The 14,963-nt window shown below is 34.0% G+C and overlaps 1 protein-coding gene across 2 annotated transcripts in view; it reads right to left on the bottom strand.

Annotated features, from left to right (window-relative positions):
- Positions 1-14,963, bottom strand: part of DHX29 (DExH-box helicase 29) — a gene marked incomplete at its 5' end in the record, with an annotated part of 44,951 nt that overhangs the window by 27,669 nt on the left and 2,319 nt on the right. The window contains 6 exons of one of the 2 annotated variants that reach the window (XM_079145257.1): positions 126-252; positions 3,625-3,753; positions 5,539-5,684; positions 6,363-6,492; positions 7,666-7,779; positions 9,283-9,356. In XM_079145257.1, the coding sequence (XP_079001383.1) occupies positions 126-252; positions 3,625-3,753; positions 5,539-5,684; positions 6,363-6,492; positions 7,666-7,779; positions 9,283-9,356 (720 nt within the window). Of the gene's footprint in view, positions 1-125; positions 253-3,624; positions 3,754-5,538; positions 5,685-6,362; positions 6,495-7,665; positions 7,780-9,282; positions 9,357-14,963 lie in introns of those variants that run through there. The other variant, XM_079145258.1, reaches the window with a different exon arrangement.

Genomic DNA, 14,963 nt, shown 5'->3' with positions numbered 1-14,963 from the left:
ATTTATGATTTGGCTTGTTATAGAAAAAAAGTTTGCCAATCCCAGGCATAAACTGTAAGGGAAGAGCAGACATATTTTTTAAAAGACAATTATATTTCTATACCTAAGAATTTAAAAATGTTTACCTCTTTGAAATTTCCTTATTTTTTCTTGAGCTTCTCTTTGGCCTTGTTTGTTTTTTTCTAATTTAAAGGTAGCTGCTTGCTCCTTTGCATCCAAAAGTTTGGCTGCAAGAGTCAAGTATCGTTCATTCTGTTCCAAATAAAATAATGAAGAAGAAATAAGAAGAGCAAGATTATTAAAGCCTCTGATCTTTGACTTGACACTTTGATTCAACAAATCTACTCTTAGGAAGTCTTCATTGGAGAAATAAAACAAATGGAGCAGAGAGACATTAAAACGAACAAACAAACAAATCCAAGGTTCTGAGGAAAGTGGATGTGACAAAACTGAAGGACATGACTCTGCTGAGCCAAAACAACAAAGAGCTGAAAGTCAGACTCAAGTTACTACTGTTTTTTCCCCTCAGGTTAATAAATGATGGCAGACTATAAACATAAAGGCATGTGGTAGAGAAAACAATGGCGTATGTGGTGCTGGTATAAAATAATTGTTAAGAGGAGGCAGGAAAAGACAAGCAAGCACAACAAGGTGAATTCTGGGACCATTTTGTTTAGAAGCAAACATAGAAGTGGTGTTAAAAGGAGGCTTAGCTATCTTCTCAAATTCACCAAAATCATACTTATTCTTTCCATCTTCCTATATAAGGCACTGATACCACCATTCCTTTACCTATGCATCTGTCATCTTTGGCTTTTTAATATTTTTATCCCCAAGAAACGTACCATCTTAACTTTTTAAGTGGTGAGTTCAGTGGCATTAAGAACATTCATATTGTTGGGCGACCATCACAATCACAGTCCATCTCCAGAAGTCTTTTCATATGGCAAAACTGAAATGCTATACTGATTTAATAGTAACTTCCCACTCCCACTCCTCCTTCAGACTCCAGCAACCCCTATTTTACTTTCTGTCTCTATGAACTTGACTATTCTTGGTACATCATATAAGTGGAGTCACAGTTTTTGCCTTTTGTGACTGGCTTATTTCACTTAGCATAATGTCCTTGAGGTCTATCCATATTATTGCATATGCCAGAATTTCCTTCCCTTTTAAGGTTGAATAATATCCCATTGTATGTATATATGAAGCATTTTACTTATTCATTTTCATCCATTGGTTGATGTGGGTTGTTCCCGCATTTTTAACTACTAATAAAAAAAAATACTGCCAAAAACAGTGTACATCTCTTCCAAGACTCTGCTTTCAATTCTTTTGAAGTATACACTCAGAAATGGAATTGTTGGATCATATGGTAATTCTATTTTTAATTTTTTGAGGAACTGCCAAACTATTTTCCACAGTGGCTGTACCATTTAACATTCCCACAAACAGTGCACAAATGTTCAAATTTCCCCATCTTCACCAACATTTTTTTTGTTTTGTTTTTTGGTAGTCACCACCATAAATGGTAAGAAGAGGAAACTCACTATGGTTTTGTTTAGCATTTCCCTAATGATTAATGATGTAGGGCATCTTTTTGTGTGCTTAGTACCATTTTACATATTTTTTGAGAAACATTCCTTAGCCTGTACATTCAGTAAAGCACCAATTTTTGTTGATTCTTGCTTTGAAATGTCCAATTTCCTTTCTAGTTTAAGTCATTATTTCATATCTGAGTAACTGCAATAGCTACCAAAATGGGTAGGGTAGCTTTTCAAATCACCTTGAATTACTCAATATCCTAAATCATCTTGAAGACTACTAAATTTGACCTAAAATGTCAAATTCTTCTTGTTAAGTCACCCAATCCTATAGTGGCTCTTTACCATGTAGTTGTTAACATTCATTTTCTGGGTATCAAATCTCCAGTCTTAAATGAATTCATCTCTTTACTCCTAATTTTTATCTTTGTGTACCTATTTTTTTTACATACCTAATTCCACCTCTGTACCCTTGTTCATATTATTTTATCCATTTGGGTCATTTTTCTATCATTCTTTGCCTGTTTGAACTCTATGCATCTTTCAAGTTTCATTTCTTTCAAGTCTTGACCTAATGTTCCCATCAGAAGAGAACTTTTCTTTCTCTGAATCCTAAAGTCGACTTAAACTGCCCTAAAGATTTTTATTTTTATGATTTTAATAAGGCATAAGGCTAAAAAACGTATGTGTATAGAAAAGTATAAAAAGAAGTTTCTATCTTACGTTAGCATTCTAGACCTTATTAGTAATAAAAGCTCTCTATGTGTCTTCTAAACTCTTAAGACTGTAAATATGTGTTTTTCTTTTACACAAATGGGTTCGTCATATTACACAGTCTTCTATAACTTACACCACAATGTTTGTTCACCTATTGACAAACATATGGATGATCTGCAGTGTTTGGCTACTATGAGTATTTGTGTACAATGTTTTCATTTTTAAGGAAATATCTACACACAAAATTGTTGGACCATTTGGAAAGAGCATGTTTAACTTTACAAAAAAGGGCCAAAGTTTTTCCAAAGTGGCTGTATCATTTTACACTCCCTTTAGCAATGTGTGAGTCTGCCAGTTGCTCCAAATCCTCCATAACACTTGGTATTCCAGATCTTTTTAAATTTCAGTCATTTTACAGGAAATATAGTGGTTTCTCACTGTAGTTTTCATTTCTCTAATGAAGTGATATTGAACATACTTTATGTTTATTGGCCATCCAAATGTCTACAAAACTTTTATGAGGTGTCTGTTTTTCACAAGTTCTTAGATAGAAGTCCTTTGTCAAATATGTGTATTGTAATACTTTCTTCCTATAACTTTCTTTTTTCACCGTAATTATTTGTATCTTACATGTCTCCCAAAGACCCTTATGATAAAGACTCGGTCACTAACCTCTGGGGGTAGAACCTATAAGAGGTAGGCCTAGTGGAAGGAAGTTAAGTCACTGGGTGAGAAACAAAGAGAATACTGGGGCATTAACCCAGGGGCAACATAACCACTGAGATACATACTTGGTTAAATTTTGAGACAGGGTCTTGCTAAGTTGGTTGGGGCCACACTAAGTTGCTGAGGCTGGCCTTGAACTCCTTTCTCACCCTCCTGAGTCACTGGGATTTCAGACAAATGCCCATGCACCTGGCAAACATTTCTTCTTTATAAGTGAATTCTCTACAGTATTTTGTCAGAGTGACAGGAACCTAACATATTCACTTCCTAGTATATTTTCTGCCTTATATTATTATTTTATCATATGATACTAATTTTCTCTCAAGATTAGGTTTATACTATAAAGGAATGTATTTTACATTTCTTTATTATTTAAAGAATTCAGCATACTCCCTACATGTAACAATCACTTAAAAATATTTGATGATTACCTCTTTAAATGTGGGGGAAATGTAACTAACATCTTTTGAGAAATTACTTCTTGGCCAAGTTTTTACTTACCTGTTATTTTGTTCAATCTTCTATCAATTTGTAGAGGTATTTCTCCAATTTACAAATAAGGAAACTAAGGGACAAAAAAGTTAAAAATCTTATCTAGGAATATCCACCTAGAACTCTAATACAAATTTCTACTTACGGGGTCAAATTTTTCTTCCTCTTCTAAACTTTTAGAATTCTCACTCTTATCTTCTTCATTTTGTTGTTCAGCATATCGCAAAATCCACTCTTTCATATTTACTTCCATATGTTTTTCTTCTTTTTTTGTCTAGGAAGAGAAAGCAAATAACAAAAAAAGTTAGAAAAAGGTGTCAAAATTACCAACTGTTTTAATAACTTCTTCATACTAAAAGATAGTGGGCATATAAAAGTCTCAAAAATCATAATCTTTATTCAGTGAAGGACAAATGAACTAAACATTACTTCAAGAAGTCTAAATTAGCAAAATCCAAAGAATATTTTTACATAAAGGGGTAAAAAAGAATACTGTTAAAAACTGGTATTGTTCCCTGAAAACAGGGGTTTTATAAGGATGATGCTTCCTTAGGTGTTTGAGAACATGCAAAATATTTAAGTATAATGTCCTAATGAACTACACCTCCCAGGATTCACATCATCTCACAATTCTCTTCCACAGAGATTTTGGGCTTGGTCATGTGACTTGCTTCAACCAATGAGATATTAGCAAGAGTGATTAAAGCAGAGGCTTGGTAAGAATTTGTATAATGGGGCTCATGACCTTGAAATATAGTTGGTCTTCTCTATCTGTGGTTCTGCATCTGTGGATGCAACCAACCTCAAATACAAAATATTTAGCAAAAATTGCACATGCACTGAACACATAAGAACTTTCTTCTTGTCATTATTTTTCAAACAATATAGTATAACTATTTATATAGCATTCACATTATTTTAGGGATTAAATTAAGTACATGAGAGGATTTGCCTAAGTGATATGCCAAATAGTACATCATTTTGTTTAAGGGACCTGAACATCCACAGAATTTGGTATCCTCATAAGTCCTCACAAATATCAAGGGACAGTGTATTTGTTCTTGGAAGCTAAATGCTATGCAACAAATCCAACTCTTCTGAGACCACCATGTATGAGGAAGCCCATGCTTATCATGTGAAGAGATTCCATGGTGAAGGGATGCCTGGCTAGTTTGTAGCAGATTAGCAATTAGTAATTTGAGTGAAGAAGCCATTTCATTTATTTATTTATTTATTTATTTTAATCTTATCTATTTTTTTTTTTTTTTTTACTTTTTTGCTTGGTTCTTTTTAGTTATACATGTCAGAATATATTTTGACATATGATACATACATGGAGCATAACTTCCTATTCTTGTGGTTATACGTAATGTGGAGTTACACTGGTCGTGAATTCATACATGAACATAGGAAAGTTATGTCCAACTCATTCTACTCTTTCCCATTCTCATTCCCCCACCCGCACTATCCAATCCAGTGAACCTCAATCCCCTCCCTTCTCCCTGGTCTATTGTGATACAGCATCCACATATCATAGAGCATATTTGGACTTTGGTATTTTGGGATTGGCTTATTTCACTTAGCATAATAGTCTCCCATAATTTCGTTCTTCTTTATGGTTGAGTAATATTCCATTGTGTATATGTAACACATTTAAAGAAACCATTTTATTTATTCATTTATTTATTTTTTTTGCAGTGCTGGGAATTGAACCCAGGGCCTTGTGCTTGCAAGGCAAGCACTCTACCAACTGAGCCATCTCCCCAGCCCTGCCATTTTAGATGTAGCTAGCCCCAACAGATACCTCCTAGAATAGAACTGTACAGCTGCCCCAGAATCATGAGAAATAATAAAAAGCTGGTTTTAAGCCACCAGGCTTGAGGTGGTCTGTTATGCAACAATAGATAACTGAAGCAGATAGTGATAGAGAAGTCTGGCAAACCATTTAGATATTTTCGAGAAGTAAAAATGTTATAGAAACCTAGTATTTATATTCTTACAAACTATATGTGCTTCATTTGGATTTTATATAACTTTTAATGTTTAATTCTTAAATTACCTTAATCTTAGGGTCTTCTTCCTGTTTTTTGGTTTTAATTTGCAATGGAGGTGTAATATTGGCTTGTATTTGAGGAGACTGAAATTTTGCCCTACTTTTAGGTTGCAGCTCTTCAAATTCCTGACTGAATCCTTCAGGAAGTGCATCTTAAGATAAAACAAACTGTGTTGAAAATGAAAATGCATATGATACAAAAAGCACACATTTTACAATAAACAAATAAATTTTTATTTGTTAAGCATAAATCCTGCAAAAAACTTGAGCATCTAATTTCCTTCTATTTCTTATCTTCTAAGAATAGAAATCTTATAATGAGCCTGGTTTTATTTGTCAAACTAGATGTGGAGTTATCAGAAGCGAGTTAGCCTACTACTCTTTGGCCATTTTTGTCCTTACTACCTTAGGTTCCCAAATTTTTAAAAAGAGATCATAACTTTTTTGTACTCTGGCTTTCTGTCATAGCATGTGATAATATCCTCAATCAGTCACAAAAGCTATTTGCACTCTAGATTCTTGCCAAAGACTGCAATCATGACCCTCTGTTTAATCAAATGTTATTCATCTAAAGACAGCCCTAACTTCTAAAACCAAAACCCAGGAGACCGAGCCTAATAAATCATAGACAGACAAAATTGAAAATTTTTCTTGAAATCATAACCTCTAAGGAAAGTACACTGCAAACAGATGAAGGTAAGAACATTTTAAAAAGTAAATAGCTACAATTGTAAAAAATTTTAAGAACAAGTCAAAAAATTTGATACTAATACTGAAACTACTTAAAAATGTTTTAGAAACTAAAGGAATTTAATGATAATACTATTTACCATCTGTAAGGTTTAAACAGAGCCAATCCAAGGCAGAATGAAGATCACCTCCATGTAAGAGTGTATTGGTCATGGCATCTTCTATGTCCTTGGTCTTAAATGAAAATGCTTGTAAAGCCATGTATAAATCCTATGAAAAGGAAATGTAAAAAAGTCACATGTCCATTTTCTTTCATTCCTAATTTTATTCAATCATTCACTTTAAACTGGAAAATCTGACACAAATTATAATTTCAAAAATATTTTTTGTGAGGATATAGCTCATGGGTGGAGCACTTGCTTCGCATGCACAAGGCCCTGGATTCACTCCCTAGCACCCCCAACCCCTACTCAAAAGAAAAGAAAATAAAGAGAGGGAGAAAAATAGTTATTTCACTCCCTCTCCCATGTAAAAGTTAAATGTGTTCACTGTAGTGAGAATTTGAGAAGTATAAATATATTTTTTAAAAATGGATCAGGAGAGATTGCTCATTTTCTCACTGTTCAAAGATAATATTTGTAGTATAGTATGCTTCCTCTCAGTAATTTTCTTTGTATAACAAATTTAAAATAATATTATAACATAAACCTCTTCCCAAAAATCATTAGAAACTGTTCAACAGCACTTTTAACAGTTACATAATATGCCACTGGGTAGATATATCATAATTTTTTTTAGATGTTGATGGACCTTTATTTTATTCACTTATTTATATGCGGTGCTGAGAATCGAACAAAGAGTCTCATACATGCTATGCAAGCACTCTACCACTAAGCCACAACCCCAGTCTGATATATCATAATTTAATTACACACTTTCCTATATCTGAACACTCGGGATTTTTTATTCTCGGTGCTTCAATGAACATCTTTGTATATAAAGCAGTTTAATATTATTTCTACAGCATGATCTTTAGAGTTGGGCAGAATTAGGTTCAAATGTAGCTTCTGCTTACATGTTACTAATAATAATGTCAGACTATAACCTGTCATTTTTCTAAGCCTCGATTCTTTCATTTGGAAAAATGGGGTCAAACACATTACCTTGTAGGATTGTCCTATCAAAGAAATGTAAGCAAAGTGCCTGGCACAGAGTCTAACAAATAAGGGTTCAATAAAGTAATTTTGGGACTATAACTTAGTTTTCATATCACAATTTCAATGTGTACACTTCTATCAGGTATAATTCCTTCTCCATTCTTGTAGACAGAAATCATCTACATGAAATTTCAAAGGAAACTTAAAGTCATTTTTATCTCATATGTGGGTCTTTCTTAAAAATATCCCAGTAAAACTAATGAACTTACGAAGGTCTGCAAAATACCTGTAACTTTTTGGCAGTAAGTCTTCCAGAAATCACTCCCTTGTCATTATTTTGCTTTTTATGTTCATTGATCACTCCAATAATTCTTTGCTCTAGTTTATTATTAATTACCACCTGTTGAGGCCAAAAAGGTCATATTAATTAGAAGTTAAATTATTAAAAGATGGGAGGCAAATCATATAGTTTTTTTTATCAGCTAAAAGCAGATACAGTAATTATTATTATTATTACTTTTTGGACTACCATTCATCTGACCACAATCCTACCATATACTTAAGAAAAAATGGGATACGGAAAAAACGATGAAACAAAATTCCCTACCCACCCCCAAAAATTCTCTTACGAAGCCTCTTGAGGGCAATGTCTCAAGACACTGTCCTTAGGCTACCTTGGGTTGCTATGACAAAGGCAGATTACTAAGTCCTACCCCAAAATACTGAATAAGAAACCTTAGAAATGGAGGCCAGAAATCTGCCTTAATGTAAACCAGCCCAAGCACAAAGGCGGAAGGAATGATTGCTATCCTACAAAAGGGACATGTCAAATAAAAGTAAAATCTCTTTCTATATAGTAACAATAGGTTACACAAATCCTCCCCCCGCCCCCTTTTTTTTTTGTTGGTACCAGGGATTGAACCCAGGGTCAAATAAGCACTGAACCACATCCCAAGCCCTTTTAAAAAAATTTTTTTTTTTTTTTTTTTGAGACAGAGTCTTGCTAAGTCCTTAGGGCCTTGCTACATTACTGAACTTGCGATCCTCCTCCCTCAGCTTCCAGGGTCTTTTGGGATTACAGGCCTGTGTCACAACGCCCAGCAGGTTACACAAGTTCTTTTGGCTCCTAAAGTTCAATTCCCCATTTTGTTCTTTCCTTATTTTTAACCTAAGAAACTCACAACCATCTGTCATAAAAAATACCTTTATTAATCAAACAACATTGCTCTATGTAAATTTATGATTACACAAATGGTATGCCTTTACGCCATGTACAAACAGAGAAACAACATGTATCCCATTTGTTTACAATAAAAAAAAAAAAAAAAGAATGGATACCATAAAAAAAAAAAAAAATACCTTTATTGTTTCTTAACTGAATGTGTATAATGGCTAAGCTCAAAAATATACTTCAGGGAATTCAGTCTAGTCAGGAAACACACAGAGAGACAAAAAACCCAGCATGGCAATGCTTTACAAAGACATTTTCAGTGTTGTGAAGGACTTCATGGGGGCCATACAGTTGACAAATGAAAAGGGGAAAGTGATGATGTTCTAGGCAGAAAGCAAATGCTTGAAGTCAGAGAAATCATGAGATTTGGGTAAACAATTAATGTACCATGAACTAAAGTTTTAAAGTGGAGAAGATGCAGGAAAAGTAATCTAAGTCAGATCTGAAAGAATTTTATGTATGCCATGCTTAGAAATTTGGACCTTTTTAAATTTATTAAAGACTCTCAACATAGGTATATGATTTATTTCTAATTAGAGATTAGTTCTTAGATTACTATTCATAAAAATTTTAAATATCCCATCATTCATCATTTTCTCATATTTACTTTTTTTTTTTTTTTTTTTTTAAAAAAGGGGAACATTTCTTCAAGTTACTTAAAAACTTACTCACTTTCAAAATAGATTTGTCCAGATTTGCAGGACCACCAGAATCATTTGCAGAATTAAAACTATAAATTTTTGGACCTGTATGTAACAGATAACAAACAGTCAAGGCAATTTAATGATTAATATACATTATATTATTTTTCCTCTAAATATCACTAAATGTTACACATTGAATTTCAGCTATCCCCTCCTTCACCAAACAGTGCAATCTAGTAGTTAGTAATAACCCCTCTAAATTCTCTAAACCATTTTATCAATTAGTATTCTTCTAGTTAGCCAGTTTCTCTTGAACTACAAATGCCTATATATCTTTCAGTTAAACCTATCATTATCTTTGTTAATCAGATGCTCTTCTTCCTGTCAAGTAGCTAAGATAAGACCTCTTGGAGGATACAAGATTGTTGGGAGAGAAGATGGGTAATTCTGAAGACAAACAACTCCTCCCCGAAAGTGGGAGTGAAATGGAAGTAGGGGTTTCCATCATCTTTTCTTCTTGGACTCAAGCCCAAAGCTGCTGTATTAATTTCCTCTGGCTGCCATAACAAATCATAACAAATGTGATGGCTGAATACAATAAAAATGTGTAGGACAGAAGTCCAAAAAATAAGGTATGAGCAAAACCATGCTCCTTCTGAAGGTTTTAGGCAAGAATCATTCCTCTCCTCTTCCATGTTCTGGTGGCCCCAGGTGTTGCTTGGTTTGTGCTAGCTTAATTCATCTCTGCCTAATTCTTTATATGGCCTTCCCTATGTCTCTGTGTCCTAATATTCTTCTTTTCTCTTGATATTATTAGTCATTGAATTTAGAGCCCACTCAATAGGATGATTTCATCTTGATATCCTTAACTAATTACATCTGAAAAGACTTTCCCAATAAGGTCACATTCTGAGATTCTAGATGGATACTACCTAACTCAACAGCTGCCAAGTCTATTTGAGTCAAAAGAAACACTGTATATTTTCAGTCCTCTAATAATGAACAACCCAGAAGGAATAAATAGTTTTCAAACCTTTGGTCACATGATCTCTTTACCCTCTCAAAACCTGAGATTCCAAATAGTTTTTATGTGGTTTATATCTGTTGATTTATCACATTACAAAAGGGAAAACTCAAGTATTCATTAAAAATAATAAACCTATAATGTTAATATAACACATTTGCTAATGTATGCCTATATTTTAAAAAGTTTCCATTTTTGCAAACTGCTCCCCTTTCTTTCTTTTTGGTTCTGGAAATTGAACTTAGGGACCCATGCAACAAATCTCTTTTATATCTGATATCTTCGTCTGCTTAGGCTGCCTAACAAAATACTACAGACTTCTGAGTGACTTAACTAACAGAAATTTATTTCTCACAGTTCTGGAGTCTAGGAAGACTAAGATTAAGTTGCTAGGCAGGTAGGTTTTGTTCTGAGACCTCTTCTCTTGGTATGTAGGTGGTCACTATCTTGCTATACACTGTGACTTTTCCTCTGTGCTTCCTTGGAGAGAGATTGAGCTCTGTTGAAACAGGACCCCATCCTTAAGACCTCTTTTAACCTTAATCACCTCCTTAGAGGCTTTCTCTCCAAATACAGACATAATAGGGGTTAGGGTTTCAATATATGAATTTTGGGGAGAGTCCATAACATCGGTTTCTGTTTTCAGTCTACTATAACATCATGTAGCCTCTGGAAAACTCTACTTTACACTAAGGAGAAAATGAGCAAAAACAAAGGCAAGTAACAACTTAAGAATAATACCAGAATCTTATAAAGCCTAGTTACTTTTATAAACCCTAAAACAAGGAAAACTTTTTTTTTTTCACTTTGAGACACTTAAACATCAAATTTAAGTTTTGCTTATTATGGTTTTGAAAATCAAAGTCTTTGGCTTACATTAAAATCTTTAAGATTTAATACAATTAGACCTTTTAAAAGAAAAAGTTACCATTTAGAAGGCAATTATTGGAAAGTAACTACTGTGTTTTTTTTTTTTTTTTTTTTTTTTTTTTTACTTTTGGGCAGTTTGAACAAGGAATATTTGTGGTTTCCTGCACTTTTGCTGTGTTTTGTAGTTATATAAGAGGTACTCAAGGAATCTGGAATATTTTAAAAGATAATAAACATTCTAATATAATAGTGTTAGTTTTCTTAACTTCTAGACTCAGACTTTACCTTATTTATAGTAGTTTCTCTTATAAATTCACATGAATATTCATAAAGTATATTCCTAAGGGGGATCTTAACAGTTTTTGTAAGCTCATGCACACAGTAAAGCATATAGTTATAACTGTATGTGTGTGTGTATGGTACTGGGGATTGAACTCAAGGGTGCTCTACCACTGAGCTATAATCCCAGCTCTTTATTTCAGACAGGGTCTTGTTAAATTGTAGAGGCTTGCCTTGAATTTGTGATCCAATCCTCCTGCCTTCACCTCTTGAGTCACTCAGATTATAGGCATGCGAGTTATAACCCTTTATAAAAAGGCACAGATGGATGAACAGTTCATTACCAAAAACTATACTGAGAAACAGTTCAAAGTTGCTATATGAAAGGGTTAAACTGTAAATTCCTTTAAAAACACTTCTAGTTTTGATTTGTTTGAATTTAGTGAATTTAAAAGACTGAATGAAGTAAGCTTTCATTTGTCTCCTTTATCCATTCCACTTAAAACTTTCAACCTTCGTCATGTCAGGTTTCACTGCAAACTTCCAGAAAGGGCAATGAGAGATGAGCTGGGCCCCTAGAAAATCATCAGGGCAATCAAAGAATTCTGCTGCCCACTTTTCTGGCTAGAAATCAGAGTACCTAATGTGGGTGTGTTTTCATTATAGTATCCTAAAGAACTGAAGCAATAATGAGGACTTAAGCATAAAGATATCAGCAAGATGTCATTAAGGACCTATCACTTTGAAATTCCTCTTAAAACATGCCTATATACCATTTTTTAACAAGCATGAATAGACTCCAGGATTTGGAATGCACTTTTAACAACTTTTGATGGAAATCCTTGTAAAATGTACCTATACTTCCTGACATAGTACAAAGTATAATAAGCAAAATCCAAAGCTTTTTATGATGCATTAGTTACTATAAATATCTACTAATGTAATGAAGTTTAGAAAGACTATTGAAAATGCTTAGCTTATCTTTTATAATTTCCCTGAGACTGCTTTAATTTTCTTTTGTGATTCTTTTCTTTTCTCTCCTGTCAGCGGCCAATTTTCAAAACGTCAACCTAACTGCTTCCCACCCTCAGCTTTTGCTACGCAGCAAAAAGTGAAGGTGCCAGAAGAGAAGAGTTATTCAAACTTATTAAGTTAGTAATTCTAAGTTTAAATACAATTTTATGTCAACAGGCCATGTAATAAAGTTGGTTCCTACTCTTTTGCCAAGAAAAGTGCTTGACGGCTACTTTCCTTACTGCATATAGACATTTTCCAGTAAATTTTGTGTTTATGTTTCAAATAGTGGAAGTTACAGGAAATCTAACTAGAAGGATGGTGGTATGCAGCATTTCCAAGGCAAAAGTATTATGAATTCCAAGTTTATAAATCTGAAAGGTCATGGAACAATGCAACATATATAACTGGTTTTTAAATATATTTATTATATGGAAGTTGAAGCAAAGGTAAACTGATTTCCTCAAAATGATCTGGCACATTAAAAGAAAATTAACCAGTCGCGTGCCTGTAATCCCAGCAGGAGGCTCAGGCAGGAGGATTTCAAGTTCAAAGCCAGCTTCAGCAATGGGCAAGGTGCTAAGCAGTTCAGTAAGACCCTGACTCTAAATAAAATACAAAATAGGGCTGGATATGTGGCTTAGTGGTTAAGTGTACCTGAGTTGAATCCCTGGTACCCCTGACCCCCAACGAAAAAGAAAATTAACCCGAATCAGTTTCATATTTCCCAGCTCTTTCTTTTGAAACATATCCCTTTTATACTGTGTTGTATTTTACATCAAACAAGGATGCCCATGACCCACTAAGACATTTGCTTTTGTGCTGTTAGCAAGTTGACTTTCTTCTGATGAAGGATATACACTGATCTGATCATAAATAAGATCTTGTCCCTGTCCTCACAGGGCTGATAGTCTGGAATAATAGAATTAGCAAGCAACTAATTACAAAATAAGCTAGCCTGTGAAAAGTATACACCACCAGAGCCACCTGACTGATCATTTAAAATTGTAAACTGGTTAATGTGTCTCTATTTAATACCAACACCAACCCCTCAATTCCCATTGCGCTTGGTCCGGACTCTTCCTAGACCTCAGATATCATTTGAACACTTTCCTTTTCACCCAATTTAAACTTTACAAAATCACTATTTTCTGTCCTTTACATGATGTTTTATTTCGGTGATCCCATCCCCAAATATTTATAGTGACTTTTATGAGTTTATTCACAACATCAGTCTCCCAGTATTACTTCCCTCTTAAGATTTTAATTCTCAACTAAGTTCAAAGATTTTAGAAAATACTTTCTGTTGGAAGAAAAAAATTATTGAGTCTCCTATTTTACTCTCATTCACACCATGACAAAGCTGCTGAACTAATTATAAGTAGACTAAAGGTAGTGACACTTCTAAGGCAAAAGCACAGGAACAAAAAAAAAAAAAAAAAGGATTTAGAAAGGGAAAAGTAAGGAAAGGTCTTGCTACTCCTAGAACATGTCAGTCTTACTTCTCAAGGCTTTTACTGTTCCCTCTGCCTTGAATGCTCTCCACCCATTTACCTGTGTAACAAACTTAATACACCTCACTTGCTTAACACCTTCTGTGTGCAGGCTTCCCTGACCACCCTCTTTAGAAACTGAATCTCTCCCCTACCCTCTACTCTATTCCTAACCTAACCAGTTTTATTAAAACTCCATAGCATAAATGTAGAAGAGATTTTATCTTCTACCCCAAAATAGAAGTCTTTTTTCTTTCTTGTCTTACCATAATATAAGTTCCTTAAGAGCAATGATGTGGGGCTGGGGAGATAGCTCAGTCGGTAGACTGCTTGCCTTGTAAGCACAAGGCCCTAGGCCCTGGGTTCGATCCCCAGCACCCAAAATAAATAAATAAATAAATAAAAAGAGCAATGATGTTTTATTTCCTATACTATCCCATGCCAAAAATTTTGCTTGCCATATAAGGGCTTTTCAAAAACTTTTTTGATGAACAAATGAAATGAGAAAACAAAAGCGACAAGAATACCCAAAAATGTACCACGAGCCCATCTGTTGGCACCAATAGTTTTATACCTTTAGATTACAGCACAATTTTGATAAACTCTGCTGTGTACAATCCTTTAAAGTGTTTAGAAAGATGAACAACTCTTTAACTAGGAAATAAAAAGAACTGAGTGCCTTATCATTTTTTTCCTCCAAAGTAGGCCTATTAACCAAAACGATTCAAAAAGAAAAACAAGAAATTCTGTACAAATTTAATAGATAACCTCTTGTCTTTTTTTTCCTCTCTTGATTTCTTGGCTTTGATAATTTGAGTTTTTCTTTACCACCCATCCATGGATTTCTTTTGTGTGATAAGCTGCATAACATTAGATGGAGGTGTTAATACATATCAAATAAACCCCATAATTTTGTAAGATATATAAAATATGTAATCCCTCATATACCATTAGGCAAGACCTGTCAAAAAGATCGTGATATCAACAACCATGACACAATAGTTAAGGATATCAGAGAGAATTCAAAAA

Source organism: Sciurus vulgaris (genome assembly GCF_902686455.1).
Source record: "Sciurus vulgaris genome assembly, chromosome: 6".
NCBI classification, from domain to species: Eukaryota; Metazoa; Chordata; class Mammalia; order Rodentia; family Sciuridae; genus Sciurus; species Sciurus vulgaris.
The sequence above is the reverse complement of the archived record's forward strand: the minus strand, read 5'-3'. Positions and strand labels throughout refer to the sequence as shown.